Genomic DNA, 14,318 nt, shown 5'->3' with positions numbered 1-14,318 from the left:
CACTGACCTGGGGTGGCCTGCAGGCTCTACTGTCCAACGCCACTGCCCTGGGTTTTCAGGCCCTTGGACAGCGACTCGCAACGGCAGAGAGGGGCTTTGTGCTAGAAAAGTGCATGGGCAACACCAGAATTCTATATTTGGAAAATGAAAGGGAACCTAGGGTCTCTACATCATAAAATACAAAAAGAGCCTGGGATTTTTATCATTTTTAATAGGTCATGAATTTTTAAATGTAAAAATACACTGCCTAGGATGAGCCAGCTGCAGCCCTTGATGGGTGGATCTTGAGGGCTGCTGGGGGCCACGCCGAGCAGGCAGCTGAGGCCCATCTTCCTGCACACCCGTTCTCTCGACATGTCTACACGAGGTTTGCTTCTCTTGCTTGTAAGGAAACTCAACTCCTAATTTTCTCTAAAGATTGAAATTTGAGTGAGTTTGATTGTGGATCTAGGTTTCCAGAAAGCACCTCAGCCCCTCCAGCCCATAGCTCCCGCCTCTGCTGCGAAGGGCTCCCAGGTGCCAGGCCACAGGGCAGAGGGTCCGCAGGCTCAGGAATCAACTGGGCCACACTTACTGATATACATCCCAACAGGGCTGATACACTCCTCCTCCCTCCCCTGGAAAAAACTGTGGTACCACTGAAGCACATCCCTACTGGCCCACCCAACCCCGCAGGAGACAGGAAGGGGTCCCCGCACGGCCTCACCTCAGCCTCAGGACAACCTGCAGAGTCCCACTGCCTCCCTCTGCTACCACTTCAGACTCCTTTGGGAGGTGGCTCTTGACCCTTCTCCACCCTGTTATGCTCTGGAAGAACAGCCTCCCTCCCCCATCTGGCCTGAGAGAGGAAGGCCAACTGACCTTAAAGGTGTGTTTTCGGCTGATGTTGTCTGAGGGCTGCACAGCAGCCACCCGGAAGCTCAGGAGGGGGATGCTGCCCAGGACGCTCTCCTCCTTCTCATCTGCCAGGAAACAGAGGCCTGAGTGAGATGTGTGTGCACGTGTGTGTGTGTGTGTGGGGGGAGCATGTCAGCCCTATTGTGGTAAGTTGCAATAAATCTTTGTTGCTCACTTACTATTAGGCGCCCAGGGCCACCAAACACTACCGCACAGGGTGTGCTCTGCACACCACCAAGGGGCACACTCCCTGGAGGTGGGGCACTGGGGCGCGTGGTGGCTCTGCAGACATGCTCTAGGCCCGTCTAGAGGTGAGTGAGAGGCAAGTAGTCCCACCCTCAGGAAGCTGACATTCTGGTACCCAAGTAAGTAAATCAGTTAGAGCTAACATTCTGGAGTGTTTACATTGGACACGGTTCTGAGTAAAACGCCTTCATGGATTTGATGCTCTCAGCAACCCTTTGACCAAGTTCTGTTATTACCCCCATTTTAGAGGTTAGGAGACTGAGACACAGGGAGGGTAAGTAATTTGTCTAAGGTTTCAAAGTGGTGGGCAAGTCTTTGAACCCAAGAGTCTGGCTCCCAAGCTACCACTTTTAACCAGTCCACTAGGTATAGTGCCCCTCCAGCAGGACAATTCTGACGACCATACACGTAGCAGGACAACAGGATGGGGCGTGGGAGAGTGAGGGCATGGTCTCCTCTTTGGTTCCGATTCCTCTGGCTAACTGTTTCTAAGGTCCTCCCAGGCACCCTGCAGCTTGCTTTGTCCTCCCCTGATATAGACAACCCCTCTTCCAGGCCCCAGGTTTTGGGGAAGACATGCCCCTGCAGAGCCTCCTGGCCCTCAGGTCCCTGGATCAGGCTAACAATTGGGCTGTTACATAATTCATCCTGGATCTTCAAAGCAGCCCGACGGATTAGCTAGTTGGGGCTCCCAGCTGTCAGCAGGAGACCCGAAAGGGCGGGGTGTTGTGTGGGACAGGGAGCAAGCAGCCACAAGGCCATGGCCAGACCCTCCACACTTGCCCGGGATCACTCCTTATTCCCTAGGCAGGGACCCTGTAAAATTCTCAGATAGGATTTATAAACTCCACTAGTCCTCTTTCTCCTCTTACTCATCACTTGCACAAGATACCTGGCCCAAGATTCAGCTTCCTGTGCCAGCCTCAGCCCCTCACCAGAGAGGGGCTAAGCCTAAGGAGCAGGAGGGACCAGGGCTGGAGACCCAGAGCTTCTTTAGGAAAACAGAGGCTGTCGGCCCCTGGAGAGGAGGGGCCTCTGCCTGACACTGTCCAGGCCTGCGTTTAGGGGCACTGTGCAGGCCTGCGTTTAGGGGCTCTCCCAAGAGCATCTCTCAGGGGTCAATGGCCCCATAGCAGTACCCCTTGAAGTGTGCAACTTTCAGGGTCTGCCCTCATGCCGGCCCGGAGTCTGTCCTCTGAGGAGAGCCTGGCTCTCCCCCAACTTCGTTCACACTCTGGCTTCGGAGCAGCTTCCTATCCCAGAGGCCCGGGCTGGGCAGACTCTCCTCCCCCAATCTTGGGGTTTCCTCTGTGACTGGACCCTATATATGCAGCCCCTTCATGATCTTTCTCCTCAGAGTTCAGGTGGCAGCAGCTCAGGGCACAGGAACAGCAGCGTGGTGGGGGTGGGGTGGGGGGTGTCACGGGAACAACCTCTGTTGGCGAAGTTAATGATTCACTGAATTGCTCCGGGAAGGCCCAGAGAAGCCTGGGCTCTGCCGTCCCGGGGCCTGGAGGGCTCGGAGGGAAAGGGAACAGTCTCTCCTACTGCCGAGTCATTTGACCCTACTCTACCCAGTGCCCCATGTCCGTGTGATGGGACCACCACTGTTATCACTCTCACTCATCCCCTGTGTCCTCTCGACACAATTCTGCTGTGTACATTCTCAAAGTAACTTCCTAGAGATTGCTGCACCAATGTCCCCAGATCTTTGCCCTCCTTCCTTGGAGAGGGTCAGGAGCGAGTGCTTGGGTACGCACCAAGGGCAGATGCCAGGACATTCATTTATTCCCCATTAATGGAGCAATTAATTAATGGAGCACTAAGGTACAGCAGTGAACAAAATGGACAAAAACTGCTGCCTTCATGGATCAGATCGTGCATCCCATGGGTCAGGAGGAAGATCAGCATACAAGCTACAGTTAGTAGGAGACCTGCAAATAGTGCCTAAGGCTTCTTCTCTTTCTCCTTTTTCTCCCCCTGCAAGCCTCCCCCCTGGCTTCCCCATTCGTCATAAGACTATCCAGTCCACCCCCTCTACCTCCAATCAAGGCCTAGAACTCTGCTTGAAACGCAGTAAGCACTTGGCAAATATCGAATGTGAGTGAGTGAATGCATGGGCAAGTGAGCTTTGTTTATATCCCACTGTGACACCCCACTGGTGCTGGAGACTGCAGGGGAGAGATCTGTTCTCCCCCAGAGTCCATCCAAAGCAGGGCCAGTGACCTGGGAAAATGAGAGAGAGCAGTGGGCACTCTTGCCCCCACTGGCCTAGGGGCAAACTCACCTTTATAGTAGAAGAGGCAGCGGTCCACCAGGACGAACCAGCGCTTGTTCCACTGCTTGACACCAGAGCTGGCCTGCGGGGCATGTGGACAGAGACAGACGGGGGGCTGTGAGCTGGGCATGAGGGAGAGTGGGAGGCGATAGGAAGAGCCCTGCACTAACTACAAGGGTGACCTGCCTCTGGTCACAGCTCAGCCACCAACAAGTGGCAGCAACCCCCTTGAGTCCCCAGATGCAGGAACCTGACATGGGATTACTGCCTGGGACCTTCAGTTCTGTCATCCTTGGCCTCAGTGCCTTCCCCTATAGGGAAGGTTAGAAGGGCAAGAGATGAGCCAGAATGATAGAGCAGAAGGCAGGCAGGGACAGTGGTATGGCTGATGGGGGGAACTGTTGGACTCTAGACTCCAAGGGAACACCACTACCCCCTCCCCCTAGCTTTCCATAGCAAGAGAGATCAGCTAAGGATGAGCCATTAGGTTGCTCCAGTTGGGTAGGTCACCCAGCATATTTAAAAACCACTGTATCTGTCTATCCAGAGATCTAGCTGGATTCCCAACTGTGACACTAATTGTTCTGTGTAATTTGGGGAAGATACTTGACTTCTCTGAGCTTTCACAAAATTAGAAGGTTCATTCACAGAGATATACCAAATGAGGAATGGGAGGATGAGGACGATGATAACCACAGAGGACGCACAGTGCTGTGGGGAGAAGCGCTGGGCATGGGGGCGGAATGGCAGAGGGGGCCTCACCTGTTTGAAGAGCCAGCCCGCCTTGGTGACGGGAGCATTGGGGTTTCGCTTCATGGAGTGTGAGCGTTTACCAAAGGCGATGGCCTTGCGGGATGTCCGGGTGGCCTAGGGAGGCACAGAGAGAAGCCGGCCTGACTTTGTCCCTCTCCTGTTCTCTGTTCCACTGGTCAGGGGATCAGCTGTACCTCTGGGGTCACCCCAAGGTGCCTCATGCTGATAGACCCACGTGAATCTTGGATCTGTTACTAAGTCAAGAGCACAGCCTCCCAAGTCTCTGGTTCTTTCTCTGATTTCTAAAATAGGGTTCAAAAATAATAATCCTGTGGCCTGACAGCAGTGAGGGCTTGGGGGTTTTCTTGAAGAGACAATAAGATTTTTCATTTCACTTCTTTTGCTGTCCTTACTCCTGCATCTCCGTCCCCTCAGAGTCCTGTTCGTCCCCACATGTGCCCCCACCACTGGCCGGGAGGGAGCACCCACAGGGGCTCCAGCTCCTCCTTGCCTGGGGGCCCTGGCATTCCTCCGATTCTGGCAACGGCCCCTCCTTCCTGAATCACCAGAGGCAGATGGACCTTCCATCATGGAGTCCTTCTCATCACTCTCAGCTTCTAGAGCCCTCTTTCAGTCGGTCACCCTTTCCTTTCAGTTTTGCCATCCCTAGGGCACTATTCTCAAGATGACCCATTTGATGCCTTAACTTTATACAACCTTCACACAACTCAGAACCCTCCACGGCCACCCAGACCCATCCGCCATGGCTGCACCTGAGCCCTGGTTAGCCCCCGAGCCCCTTCATCGCTAACATCTTCAGTTCTAATATTCCCACTTTCTGGTCACAACATCCCATTCTTTGGGCTTTCTCATTCCACCGGGACCCCCAGCTCCTCAATTCTTCCCTTTCCTCCCATTAGCCACTTCGTGGTTTTAGTTATTTCCCTACAAAGTGTAGGCCCCTTTGTAAAGTCGATCAACTGCACCCTCTTTCTGCTGTCTTTCTGCTCAATCTTCTCCAAAACTCAAAATCCCAGATAGTCACAGTTATCTATCCTCCCTCCACTCAGCCAGGTTATGGCTGCTGCTGAAAAGCCACGCGTGACACAGATGAGGCCACTGCAGGCCCACAGTCCCCACCCCAGCTGGGCTCAGCCCCAGATGGCACCTCCATCCTGTAGCCCCACTGTCCTCCCCAGCCCTGCGACTTCCCGCTCTGCCCTGCCTGCAAGGGACCTGGATCCTCCTCTACAGAGAAAATCGATGTTATCAGACATGCACTCCCTCAATTTCACTCCCTTTTACTCAGAAAATTACTGCCCTTACCTGTCTTTGCCTCTTTCCCTCCAATGTAAAAAACAAAAAAAGCTGCCATCCTTTCTAAGGCTAACACGCCTAATCCACCATCTCCTCTGAGACTTTGTTCCATGGATGACAATCTCCTCTCAATTCGGTCAACTTTTCCTTCTCCACTGGCAGCTTCACAAGCATGCTCAGGTAGCTCCATCGGAAAGCATTCCTCTGCCTTTCTCTCTCTGTCCTGTCTCTCTANCTTTTACTCAGAAAATTACTGCCCTTACCTGTCTGCCTCTTTCCCTCCAATGTAAAAAACAAAAAAAGCTGCCATCCTTTCTAAGGCTAACACGCCTAATCCACCATCTCCTCTGAGACTTTGTTCCATGAATGACAATCTCCTCTCAATTCGGTCAACTTTTCCTTCTCCACTGGCAGCTTCACAAGCATGCTCAGGTAGCTCCATCGGAAAGCATTCCTCTGCCTTTCTCTCTCTGTCCTGTCTCTCTATCTCCAGCCCATCCCTCATGCCCCTAAGTGCCCCCTTAACCCTGCATCTGCTGTCCAGTAACACTCCCTCCCTTCCCGCTTTCTCTTCAGAAATAGGCTCCTGGGAAGAGTCCTGACTTCTCTCCTCCCATTCACTCTTAACCCTCCTCCACCTCTTGTCTGAAATGGCTCTTGCAATGTCACTGAAGCAAGAGTGTGCAGTCCTCGACCACCCTAAAGCACTATTCTAAATATCCGGCCGTACTGCCTTTCCGGAAACTCTTCTTTTGGTTTCTGTGACGCTCTTCTTCCTTTCAGTCCCTCCGTCTGGGGCCACCCCTCCTCGGCCTCCACTCTGTCTGAGTGTTGGTGGACCTGAACCAAACTTTTATCCTTTTACTCTTATGTCATTATACATTGTTCCCACACAACCTCACCCACCAGCAATACGCTGCCAGCTCCCTGACCTATATCAAGACCTCTCTCCTAGCCCCCGATCCTGTGGCAACTGGTTAGCCACACATGATTAAGAAAAGGACGAAACCAAACTCATCCTCTTTCTGACCAAACCTGTTCTCTGATGTTTCTCCTCTTGGTGAGTGGCATAGTCCTCCCAGTCACCCAGGCCAGCGCTCCACACTGCCACACGCGGTCCCCTCCGCTCCTTTATACAGTCACTTATGCAGGACTAAGGAGTCTATCTTCCTAAAAGTTCTCAAATTCCACCTGCTGCCTCACAGGTTGTCATCTCCTCTGTCCAGCCTCTGCCATGAACTAAGGTTATCTTTCTAAAACACAATATAATCCCATCACTCTCACTACCACTGATCACTCAGAAGTGAATTCAAACTCCTCAGCACAGCACCCAAGGGCAGATCTATAAGACCTGGAAGAGCCTGTAACCCACCTCCTGCCAAGTTAGTAGACAGGCCCCACCCCTGGTCATGCCTCACTCCTGGGCTCCTCTCCTGGGCCCAGTTTGCTCTTCCACAGGGGGAGGAAGAGCCCCACGTCCCTTATCTATAAATCCTAATGCAGACCCACTACTCCACAAAACTTCCCAGCCCCGCCCCCCCGAACAGTCAGCTGCCCCCTCCTCTCTATCCATTCTTACAGTCTAAAAGTTATAGTCTAAAACTTCTATTTCCTTCACTAGACTATGAGCTCTTTACAGGAAGGAGCATTTATCTCTTTAGTGCCAGAACCTAGCAAGGGATCTGGCTATAGGAAGCATGCTAAATACTTATAGGAGGAAGAAAAGAAGAAATTGGGCTATATTATAAAATATCCCCAAAACTAGGAAATAAAATTATTTTCCAAACTTTACTTGTAAAATCCCATATCCATGGCTGAGATTAACCATCTGAAGAAGTCTAACAATGAGCAAGTCCCCAAACCCTTGCCTTTCCTCTCAGTCCATCATGGACACGACCTCCTCCGGGCAGCCTGGAGGCTGCTCCCCATAGCTCACCACTCCAGCTGATCTCCTGCCAACCCCTCTACACTCCAGCCTCCTTGTCTCTACCTCCCCGCTCCCTAGCAACCCTCAGCCTTAGGTCAATTCGACCACCTGCCTTCCCTGCTTCCATAGAGCATTGCTGGAGGAAATCCACACACCTGGGGATTGGAGCCGCACAGACTGAGTCCAGGACCTCGGACGACCTTTTCACCCCATACAGCAATATTTCATATGGCCCTTGTTGACCACTGTTCCTGCTCTCCAAACCTTGGGCATATTCTCAAATCTCCAGTGCCTCCCCCACCCAGCTCCTCTCAGCACACGGCCCTGCCCGCTGCTTCCCAGCAAAAGTCGAGGACGTCAGGTGGGGACGCCTTTAACTACCTAGAGCCACTCCCGCCCTCCCGTACTTCAAATGCCTTTTTTTTGTAAATGCAGTCTCAGGAAGAGCATCTCTTCCCTATCCCGGCTCACAGCACCTCTGCATCTGACTCTGGTCTCTACAGAAATGCGACTCACTGGCTATCATCCCCTTTCTCCCGAACCTATTCACTGGGTCATTCCACCCCTGCTTCTAACATCTTGAAACAAAACAAAATGAACAAAGAAAACCTACCTCCATCTTGCATACCTTTCTAGCTTCCATCCTCTGCCCCTCATTTCTAACAGCCAAGTTTCTTTAAAAGTTTTGGAAATATTTCAAACATTTAGAAAAGTATGGAATAAATTACCACTATGTATTGATTTTTTAATAAAACATGGTAAATAGACCTGAAACTCCCTTTGAGCCCCTCCTCAACCTCATTACCTTTCCTTCCTCCCTAGAGACAACTGCTGACCCCAAATTAGCCAGCCTGTCCATGGTCTTACGTGCTTGTACTGCAGCCTATAATGAACAACCCCACGCTGCAAAAAATTACCCAACACAAAATACTAATAGCGCCGAAGTTGAGAACCCCGGGTCAAGATGTGGATTTTCTACGAGGTTCGAGTCTGAGCACCTCGCCTGCTCCTTGGAGCCTGCAGATGCAGCTGGACGGGCCAATATGTTTCCTAGGATTCCTGACCAGCAGGCTGGACTCACCCGGACGCTGGGCCTCTCTGGAGGGACCTCCGACACCATGTTGTGGTTGGATATGTCACTGTTGGTGGTAGCTGGGCGTTTCCCACCTGCTTTATTGGACATGTCCAAAGCTGATCTGATTTCAGGTTGACCAGAAGAGAAGAAAGAGACTATTCAGAACCAAGAAACAATGGAAGCCACCATCCCTTTCCCACCCTGCCACCCACTGTTCCAACATCAGCACAAAATTAGACCCCGAGTGCCATCAGGAGGTCAGCTTACTACTCCCTCGGCTCTTCTGAGATTATGACAGCAATCCTGACTGTTCCTCTTTCCTATACATTTATTTTAAAAACCTCAACCCTAGGACTCTGAACCTCCTTTGCCTTTTAATTTACACTACGGCCCAGTGCACCAGGAGAGTCATTTAATTATCTTTTTTCTTTCTTTCACTGAGCCAAGATCCAGAGCGAGTGGAATCAGCACTCGGCTTGCGTGACTGTATCAGGTTCCCTCACTACCTGCTCCAGCAGCCCATGGGTGACATGCCAAACTCAGGCCTGTCTCACTGCTTTGGCTCAGCCTGCGATGTGTGCCCACCTGAGAGCTGTTAGATTTTGGGAAAAGTGGACGAGGCTGTTAAGCCAGAGGGCCTCAGAGGCTTCCAGCCTTCAGAACTGAAGGGAGTGGCCCTAAATCCCTTTGATCTCCTTCCCCATCCCCTCCTCGTTCCCAGCTGTGAAGTGGCAGTGGGGTGGTGCAGTTACATATGAAGAGGTTGGGCAGTACGTGGAGCAAACCTACGTTTTCAAGTCAAATTTTTTGTTTTCTTCTGGGACCTGGCCAGTCACTGGGTGTAGAAATGTGTTCCGTCTTTCATTGTGGCTGCGGAGGCAAAATGGAGAGAGAAGTTGTGGTCAAGATGAAGAAAGCACAAATGCAAGCAGAGTGGATAGGCGCTGGGCAGTGACAGGGCTGGTGACCACGTAGGAGTTCGCTCCTCTGTCCCCCAGTGGGAGAGTGAGCAGCTACAGTCAGGTAGGGGGTGGAAAACACACCTCTCATGAGCCAGTGTTAACCACTTACTGGAGATCCCCGAGGCTGGAAATAAGCCCCATTTAGCCCTCTCAGTGGTCATCCTGGGCAGTTACGTGTGTGCGGCAGGGGGTGATCCAACAGTCAAGATGTCACGTGTGGCGGCTCTTTCTAGGGACAATGCCTGCCAGTGCTCCACATAAAAAGTGCTCACTCATTTCTGCTGAGAGAATTCTCTCGTGACCTTGGACTCTTTCCTATCCTGCTCTGTGTTCCATGCCCTTAAATGAAGTAAGAGATCCAGAAACTCTATTCCTGAGCTTGGGCTGGAACCCACCCTCACCCTAAGTCCAGGGTTTCCCAGGCTACCGGATGCTGCAGAGACCTCAGGGGATACCAGGCATGAGGTTAGGTGCTGGCTCAACAGTCAGATCTAATGAAGGCATGGGTGGCCCAGGAGCACGGTTGTGAGGACAGCCTGCAAGAAGCAGGGGGGCATGGTCCAGGGGCGGGGTCCGTGCAGAGGCAGATGGGGAGTAATATTGTGGAGGCTCCTTTGGGAAGTCCTGCTGTGGCTCTTCTGGCTGAGTGAATGTCAGGCTAGTTCCCTGGTGACTCTTTGGAGAGATGGGGGGAGGGGCAGTAGATAGAGCATGGAGGGGGCGGGTACAGTGGGTCTAGGCCACAGATGGCAGCCATTTGAGATGGGTTCTGCACACAAAGGACCACCTGGCAAGAAGGCTGTAGGAGATTCAAGCATGTAGCCAGTGAGGGGCTGGAAGAGCGTTAAGACCCCCTTCACCCACCCCTCTTGAGAGAGACACTTCTGAGAGCCCAGAGCAGGCTTGGTCCACCCCTGGGCAGAGCCGGTGGAGGCTGTGCCAAGGCTATGGGTCCTGACACCAGCTGGCCACATTAGTGCTCCCACAGCAGAGCTGGTCAGCCCGTGCCAAAGGAAAGAGGCTTTAGTTTGGTCCCTTCGGTTGCACGAGAGAAGTAAAATAACCTTGTGGAGACCCCCTTTCAATAGCCCTGGGCACATCCCAGCCCCTGGGCTCTCTGTTGAAGCTAAAGATAATGTCAAAAGACATTTTTTTCAGCTTCCAAACCAGTCCTGTTCAGAAGAAATTCAAAGACATGTAGCACAGTGGACGATGGCTACAGCCTAAGGGAAATCTAGCTTTTGCAGCCTGGGCTTGCTGACCAGGACTCTAACTCTGGCCGTGTCCACCTGGCCGGGGTTCTAACACTACATTGATGGCTTGCTCCCACTTCCCAAACTCTCTTCCCCCTCCCTCCCTCCCTCCCTGCCAGGTCCAACCAGGATACTCTCTCTGACCTAACTGCAAGGGAGCTTTGCAAGGGAAGGTAGCTGTTCAGTTGCCCTCATCCCTGGCTCTGCCCTAACTAGAGGTCCAGGGGGCTGGCAGCCTGTGACAGCTCAGGTCCTCAAGGAGCCAAGGTCTCTGCTTTTCCCCAGTGGCACCAAGCACCTGTCTGCCACCCCAGCCCCCTTCTGCTCTACATGTTCTGAGCTAACTCTGCAGAGACCTTCCCTGCAGGCCCTAGTAAACACACACTCACACATGCACAGAAGCACACAGTCTGCTGGCGGCTGGCACACTTCTTCCAGGGCACAGCGAATCTCTCCCTGCCCCAGACTCTCCTACCCAGCAACCCCTACAGATGACGTCCTCTCTCCAACCCAGCAACACCAATTTCAAAATAGCTTCCCCTTGACAAGCACTGCAATGCAGCAGCCACTGACCTAACTGCTCTCCTCCTCTGGGTCAGTCAGACAGACCCCACACTCTGAAGCCCCAGATCTAAGGAGCTGCCAACTCCACAAGCTCCCACGTCGCTTGGCTCATGTCCACTGAAGACATTCCTACCTGACCCGGCGATCAGCCCGAAATTTCAACATCTTTTTGGCAGCTCTGTCCCGGTTCGGCAGCCTCAGAGGACCCACCAGCCACCCTGCTCCTACCATCCCTCTGAGCAGTAAGTCCTTTGGTCCTGCGAAGGGCCCTGGCCGAGCTCCAAACACTGCTGGTCCCCCCTCCTCCTGCTCTAGCATGAGGGAAGGGGGAGGGCTCTCCCCAGGTGGTGGGAGGGATGCCCAGGTACCCGAGGGGGCTTGTGGCTCCCCAGCATTCAGCCCCTCAGAGTGCTCCAGGCAGAGCAAGCAAGCAAGCAGGGGATGATCTTCCCAGTCCAAGTCCCAAGGAGAAAATGCTGAGATGGAGAGGCGAGCGTACGTGGAGCAGGTGTACAACTTCCAGGTAGTCCGACCTCACTGAGCTAAGGACACAGAGCAGCTGGGCAGGCGGAGGAGTCTGGGGCTGCCTGCCCAGGTTCATGGCAGAAACTCAGCCAGCCGACCTGTGGGAAGACAGTTCTCCCTGCATACAACTCCCAGCCCAGGACACGGGCCCTTGGGCTAAAATCAACTTGTTTCCCAGAGATCCTTCTGATCCTGTGGCAGAAGGGTTAAATGAAGCTCTGATTCACACTGTTGCCATGCTGCCTGGAAGCTGAGGTTGATTACATCTCATCTCTCCTTTCAGCCTTCCCAGCCTTCTTCCGTCTGCAGGAGCAGAATGAGCAAAGCTTCTCTGCCGAGTCCCCTACACGCTCCCGTTCCACGGGGCCAGCTCCCTTACCCTCTGCCTAGGGTGGTCCAGCTGATGAGGAGCATGTGGAGCACAAGGCACTGGTGTTGTAGAGCCGGAGCTGGTGGCGAGAACTGGCTTCTTTGCTTGGGCAAAATTGAAGGAAAGCTTCTTCCTAAAGCTTTCAATGAAGCTTTCAAATGGGGCTCAGGGGGGTCACCATGTGTTTATTTCTGAAAATCTCCCCAGATGCAACATGATCAATTCCAGCTGGCAACTGTCAGATCTGCTCAAGGGCAAGGAGAGCTGCATTTTTGTTCATTCCCCTGAGCTCTTGAGACACCCAACATTTCCCCTTCTCCTAATGTCCTCTGTGACTTAGGGTCCTTGGACTGCAGGGCCTCGGAAGGTCGTCTCTTCCGTTTCCCTACCTCCAGGCAAGCCCACTGGCTCTGCAGTCCATTTCATTAAGTGCTTTGGTTGATTGTAAGGGGTTCAAGCGAGGAAGGCTCCAGATCCACTGTTCTTACACTGCTGAGATGCTCTTTTTGTTTCAGCAAATTTCAGTCCCTCTGGCTTTCAAGATTAATCCATTTTTATCTTTGGAAGACAAAATCCTTCCTGACTAATGTGGTTCCTTTTAGCAGCACCAGACATTCTGGTGACATCACAGTCTGTTGTTATGGCAATTCTGTGATGTCACAACAGACATTGAAAGGGAGAGGCTAATCATGTTTCAGACTGAGGATAGAACTTGGTCAGAGGACAATGCAATCAACAACAGAAGAGCAGATGGACAACATTATTATTTAACCTGTGATAAAACAAGCTGGTCAGATAGAGCTGGGACACAACAGCTGTTGATATTTAAGCAACTAATCCTAAAATCAAAAGGCCAATATACTCAGACATTTAATGGAACGTTTGCAAATGTTTTCTCCTAATGACAAGAGGCTTCAGTTTCCAGATGCCACGTTCTCCCTACCCAGTTTCCGGAACCCCACTGTGGTTACGGAGAGCTGCACCCCCCCCCCACCCCTGCACACCTGAGGTCTCTGCCTACGCACAGCAGAATAGTGTGTGTTGAATGAACGAACAAAAGAAACTCGGTGCTGATTTAATTTTTATCCACCTGCAACTGGAGTTTGACATTCTATTACCAAGGGCTTCCTATCTCTGCTCTCTCTTAAAATTAATTACTTCCTCTCCATGAGGAAGTTGTTTCTGCCCCCTCACCCCTTCACTCAACTCCCCTGCCTGGCTTCCCCCTGAACGCACAATTTGGCTTTCATCCATCTTCATTAGGAAGGGATGACAATTAAGCTCCTCTGCACAGCAGGAGGGGGTGGAGGTGCACTTCGAAAATGAGTTTTCTTCCTCTAGAAGAAAAATACCCCCTTTCCTTTCAGTTGAGCTCAGGGGTCTCCCGCAGCCTTAGCTTAAGTTGCAAGTTGAATTACTTCTCCATGCCCAGTGAAGGCAGCACAGGGAATAGGAAAGGAGGCTCAAGAGTTTGCCCTGCCTGTTGAGAGCTCTGAAATCCTTGGTTATTTCAGCACAACAGTCCACAGAACACAGAACACCTAGCTCAGGTTCTTTTCCTTCGCCACTAAATTACGCAGAATGGCAGCTTTTCGTTTCAGTTTTGGCATCAGGGAGAATTTACCAGGCGCAGAACATTTTTTAAAAAGGAAACAAAGAGGGCTAATCAGTTTTCACTCTCATTTGCCCTTTCTTCTGGGATGACAAAGGGCCCCCATTTCTCAAGGACGAGTGGTTATGAACACACCTCCAAAGAGACCTCTCAAATTCCACCAAGGAAAGGCAATAAAAGAGACCTGGGGATGGAGGCAGGAGCATCCCTGAACTCCTGGGTTGCCCACCAGGTGTTAACCCTGTCCCCTGTACCTGTGAAGGTGGCCCCAATGGCAGTGTCATCAGTGGGAAGGGAATTGGCAGAAACAGGCTTTTGGTCCAAGATGCAACATGAATTAGCACTTTGATTCGACTTCTTTGCACCTTAGTTTTTTCTTGTTTTGTTTTTTAGATTTTATTTACTTACGTTTTAAAGATTTTATTTATTTATTTTTAGAGAGAGGGGAAAGAAGAGAGGGAAACACCAATGTGTGGTTGCCTCTTGTGCGCCCCCTACTGGGGACCTGGCCTGCAACCCAGCATGTGCCCTGACTGGGA

At 51.9% G+C, this 14,318-nt stretch overlaps 1 protein-coding gene across 8 annotated transcripts in view; it reads right to left on the bottom strand.

The window, feature by feature from the left end:
• Positions 1–14,318, bottom strand: part of PLEKHA6 (pleckstrin homology domain containing A6) — a 138,973-nt gene that overhangs the window by 32,663 nt on the left and 91,992 nt on the right. For all 8 annotated transcript variants that reach the window (XM_037067175.1, XM_037067178.1, XM_037067179.1 and 5 more), the window contains exons 4-8: positions 9,283–9,363; positions 8,500–8,614; positions 4,184–4,288; positions 3,431–3,503; positions 862–962 (exon numbers count right to left, since the gene is read on the bottom strand). In XM_037067175.1, coding sequence (XP_036923070.1) covers positions 862–962; positions 3,431–3,503; positions 4,184–4,288; positions 8,500–8,614; positions 9,283–9,363 — 475 coding nt within the window. The remainder of the gene's footprint in view (positions 1–861; positions 963–3,430; positions 3,504–4,183; positions 4,289–8,499; positions 8,615–9,282; positions 9,364–14,318) is intronic.

The sequence above is a fragment of the Sturnira hondurensis genome, unplaced genomic scaffold, assembly GCF_014824575.4.
Source record: "Sturnira hondurensis isolate 20B ecotype Veracruz unplaced genomic scaffold, ASM1482457v3 Scaffold0017082, whole genome shotgun sequence".
NCBI classification, from domain to species: domain Eukaryota; kingdom Metazoa; phylum Chordata; class Mammalia; order Chiroptera; family Phyllostomidae; genus Sturnira; species Sturnira hondurensis.
The sequence above is the reverse complement of the archived record's forward strand: the minus strand, read 5'-3'. Positions and strand labels throughout refer to the sequence as shown.